The following is a 4,325-nucleotide window of genomic DNA, read 5'->3' as shown; positions in this document are numbered from 1 at the left end:
GCAGGGCTTTAGTAGAGGCCGCATCCCCGGAGGTTGTTGGCGATGATGACATCCGTGACGGCATCGAAGACAAACTGGATGTTGTTGGTATCGGTGGCGCAGGTGATGTGTGTGTAGATCTCCTTGTTGGGGGACTTGTTCTTGCTCTCGTACTGAGCCTGGATGTAAGCCACTGCCTCCGTGAAAGAGTTGGGGCCTATAAGAGAGCCAAGGGACTGGAGGATGCTGCTGGGGGGGGCGAGGAGGGGGGAGGGGAGGACAGGGCTTTAGTAGAGTCCGCATCCCCGGAGGTTGTTGGCGATGATGACATCCGTGACGGCATCGAAGACAAACTGGATGTTGTTGGTATCGGTGGCGCAGGTGATGTGTGTGTAGATCTCCTTGTTGGGGGACTTGTTCTTGCTCTCGTACTGAGCCTGGAAGTAAGCCACTGCCTCCGTGAAAGAGTTGGGGCCTATAAGAGAGCCAAGATGAAAGGAAAAAGAGTGGGTTAAAGTGATCCCATAACCCTAAATCTGGAGGGTGCCTGCAAGGGCCCCATTGCAGGGAGACGGGGAGCTCGTACGGGGCTGCTGCAACCCAACCGCCCCATCGCCACCACTGGGACGGGTGCCATGGCCAGCCAGGATTGCTGCAAGCAAGGGGATGCTCTCCCGACCGTCAGCTCAGCTGTGTTTTTATTCTGAGTTGCTGTTTATAGTCTATAGAGATGGAATGGATGAGGGAGCTGAGTGTTACACAGGCTATGATGGGAAAAGCAGAAGAAATTCCACATGATGCTGACAAAAAAAAGAGAAAGAGACAGCCAGGAAGGCGGTAAGTGCTCGACCTGGTGCAAAAGCTTAGCTTTTGTCCTTTTTTTTAGATTTTTTGATTAAAGTTTCAGCTTTTGATGGAAAAGAGGAGCTAAAATGTCCATGAATTGAGGGCAGGATTGGTAACTGTGCCCTCCTTTCCCTGACTCACTAAGAGAACAGGATGTGAAAAGATCCAGCCTCCGTTCCAGAGCAAAGTGGGGTTTTCTCAAACAAAATACACAAAAGCTGAAGGATAATGTCTCTCTCCTGGAGGAATTAGGGTCGCAGCACCCTCTGCTAGAGCTGTGGCTAAAATCGCGCCATGATTTTCTTGTTCTGATGTATAGGGATGCCTGTGCCAAACCTTATTAAAAGTCAGGTTTTGTGTTAAAAAACCCCAAAACTTAAGAGCAGTCATGTGGAAGAGCAGATCCTTTCTCACGTAGGCAGCCTTGACGTTGCTCACATGCACAGCTCCCCTCAGGCGCCTGCTTAGGTCCGAGGATGAACTTGGTTTGGCTGCCCTGCAGCGCAGCCCCTCCGGCCCCACTGGGTTCCACCGAGTGCCAGCATCCCCCCGGCCCCGCAACCCTCTCCCTCCATGATTCTTTCCCAATGGGAACTGTTGTTATCTGCTGGAGAGAAGCTTACTCGGGCTTGGGATTTGCTGTGGCTGAAGGCAGCCGATCCAGGCAATCCCTCACATGTACACGTTGAAGACACAAGCTCATGGAGATCCCAAGACTGGAGAAAACCCTTGAAATAAGACAAGCAAAACGTTTTCTGGGAGCAGGTTCTTGCATGAAGACCTGGGTAAAGAATTTGGGAACGGCTCCACATGCTGTGCACCACCAGGAGGGCGTTTTATGGAAGAAGTTGGTTGTTCAAAGAGGATTTAGATGCCGGATTCCTTCTGGGAGAGCAGGGAATCACTAATGCCAGCTTGGTTTGAAACGTGCCCTGGATTCTGCTGCTGCTTTGCTAAATACGGTGGATTAGTTAAAAGCATGAGTGAAGTAAGGGGATGGAGACAGTCAGTGCTCCGGCATACAGCAAGCAAATTTGGGGTTGCAGCCTTCTAATAATTCCCTGCCAGCAGCACTAATGGACATCAGAAACTTCAATTTGTTAAAAGCATTTTGTGGAACCTACTTCTGATGTTGAAAGTCCCCTCGCTTGGTTTACAGGCTTCCATCAGATAATTCTTTTCAACTCCAGGACAACTTTCTAATAATGCTGCTTTTTCAGCAAGGCCACGAGGGCTTTGTCCTCTGAGCCGTGGTCAGCAAAGCAGGGGCGAGCAAGCTTAAGTGTGTGCTTGGGTCTAAAGTTTGGGCTTAACCTCAGCACAGGCTAGCTTCCCGCTTTTAATAGCATTGCTGAACGCCTGGGGGTGAGATGTCCTTCACCGCTGATTCAGATCCCTGTTGGATCAGTGGAAGGACTCTCAGCCTTTGGATTTCCAGCCCTCTCCGAGGGCACAAGGGAGACAAGGGGTCTGTGCTGGGTCCCTCGGGGGAATTTAGAGCATCCTAGGGGTACTCGAAGATTTGCGGAGGGCTGGTTTGGTTCACGTTGGGCTGAAGTGCTCCAGAAATGAGTGGGTTTTGTTTTCCTCTGCATTGTCAGCTGAGAGCTCAGCTACACGAGCATGAGGGTCTGCTCCCCCCCGAACACCTCTCTTGGGCTGCGATAGCTTGGGAAGGAAAAGTTTTATCTAAACCAATGTTCCTTCTGTTCCAGTCTCTCTGCTGTCAGGGGTATGCAAGAACGTTATTTCAGAGTGGGGTAACTGGGAGACTGCAGTGAAGATCCACAGAACCAGGTCCACAAAATGCCATCAGGAAGGAGTGAAAGGCGCAGGTTTGCTTCATGGAGAAAAGGGAAGAAGGAAGAGGGCATGATAAAAATCTCCCCGTATATAGAAGCGCTGCTATGAAGAGAGTGGTAACGAGCTGCTTTACAAGCTGTCTGAAAGATGGCAAGCAGCAATCTGGTTTGCAAGCAGAAAAACTTTGGGGCTGGCATTATCGTGAGCTTTCAGCTGTAAAGACTGAGATATTTCCATTATTCGCCCTTTTTAGACAAACATGTCAGGAAGAAGTTGGGTCAAGTGGAGGAGTAGAGGGCTGAAATGGGTTGGTAGTGGCAAACACCGAAACCTTCCCTGGAGAGGAAGCCCGTGGATGTTCTTTGCTCCGTGGTCACAGACCGTTTAGCCCAAAGCAGCAACGATGGATCGCTTTTGCCTCTTCCCAGTGAAAAAATCAAGTTCTCAGAGATAGGAAGGGCTGGTTAATAATTTGTTGGCCTGCCCAGAAATGTGGCACTGCCGGTTCACAACTACGTTTCCTGACAAAGAGATCTGCTTCTCTCTCTGTCGGCTTGATTCATCTGGATGTCTCCAGTGAGCTTAAACAATTCATGACAATAAAAATTTATTTTTGTGCCACCTCGGAATGGTAATGAGGGTTTGTGGAAGCCGGTGAGATGCAGCGGGAAGCGGCAGGGTGCACCTGCAGCCATTGCACGGGCGATGCATTCTCATCCTTAGCAGGTCAGATGCCAGGTGGCCAGCAGAAGCCAGGGGCTTCTCGCACGCTGCCCTGTTGCAGAGCCGCTGCTCTGCTCTCCAGGGATCCTAAAGCCACCTTCTCCCCAAGCCAGGCTCAGGGCCCGGCTTGCTGTGGCTCTTCTCTCTTTGTGCTATGGGTTAAGAGGCATGGGTGGCTGGTGCATGAGAAAATCAAGTGCCTGGTGTTCTATCTGCATTTGACTGGAAGCATTTCCATGTCCAGGTGCCAGGGCAGGTTTAGGTTGGACATTGGGAAAAATTTCTTCCCCAAAAGGGTTGTCAAGCACTAGAAGGGGCTGGCCAGAGAAGTGGTTGAGTCCCCATCCCTGGGAGTATTTAAAAGCCAGGCAGAGGAGGTGCTTAGGGCCAGGGTTTAGTGGTGGGATGGCAGGTTTAGGGGAACGGTTGGGCTTGGGGATCTTAAAGGGCTCTTCCAACCTCAACGATTCTATGAGTGTGCTGCCAGCCCCACGCCTGCAGATGTTGGCTCGGCATTGAAACCGCCCGTGGGGCAGCTCGAACACCCTGCATAGCCCTTTGCCGGCCAAGAGCTTGGGTTTAAGTCATCCTCACGCTTCAGGTTGATTGCTAAACGTGGCGGGGGTGATCCTATGGCATTTATTGAAATCAAACTCGCAGGGAAGCGAAGGGGAGCTTTAGCCTCATCGCCTGCGTCACACCACAGTATCGGCCTGGCTGGCAAGTGCTCCACGCTCCCTCTGCCATTTTTTTTCAGCTTTCTCATTACCTGTATACTCAGGAAAGCAGATAGTCAGTGGAGATTTCTTAATTTTCTCCTCAAATATGTCCTTCTTGTTTAGAAAGAGGATGATGGACGTGTCTGTGAACCATTTGTTGTTGCAGATGCTGTCAAAAAGCTTCAGTGATTCGTGCATGCGGTTCTGCAACAGAAAGGAGAGAGCACATCAGGCCCAAGCCAGCAACTCAGGGAC

The 4,325-nt window shown here is 50.8% G+C and overlaps 1 protein-coding gene across 1 annotated transcript in view; it reads right to left on the bottom strand.

The window, feature by feature from the left end:
* Positions 1–8: 8 nt before the first annotated feature.
* GNAO1 (G protein subunit alpha o1) overlaps positions 9–4,325 on the bottom strand; it is an 83,200-nt gene continuing 78,883 nt past the window's right edge. Inside the window, exons 5-6 of the mRNA XM_035898753.1 lie at positions 4,121–4,274; positions 9–196 (exon numbers count right to left, since the gene is read on the bottom strand). Of these exons, the coding sequence (XP_035754646.1) occupies positions 9–196; positions 4,121–4,274 (342 nt within the window). The remainder of the gene's footprint in view (positions 197–4,120; positions 4,275–4,325) is intronic.

The sequence above is a fragment of the Egretta garzetta genome, unplaced genomic scaffold, assembly GCF_000687185.1.
Source record: "Egretta garzetta isolate BGI_Z169 unplaced genomic scaffold, ASM68718v1 scaffold27, whole genome shotgun sequence".
NCBI classification, from domain to species: Eukaryota; Metazoa; Chordata; class Aves; order Pelecaniformes; family Ardeidae; genus Egretta; species Egretta garzetta.
Note: the sequence above shows the minus strand (reverse complement) of the source record. Positions and strands in the feature narration are given on the sequence as shown.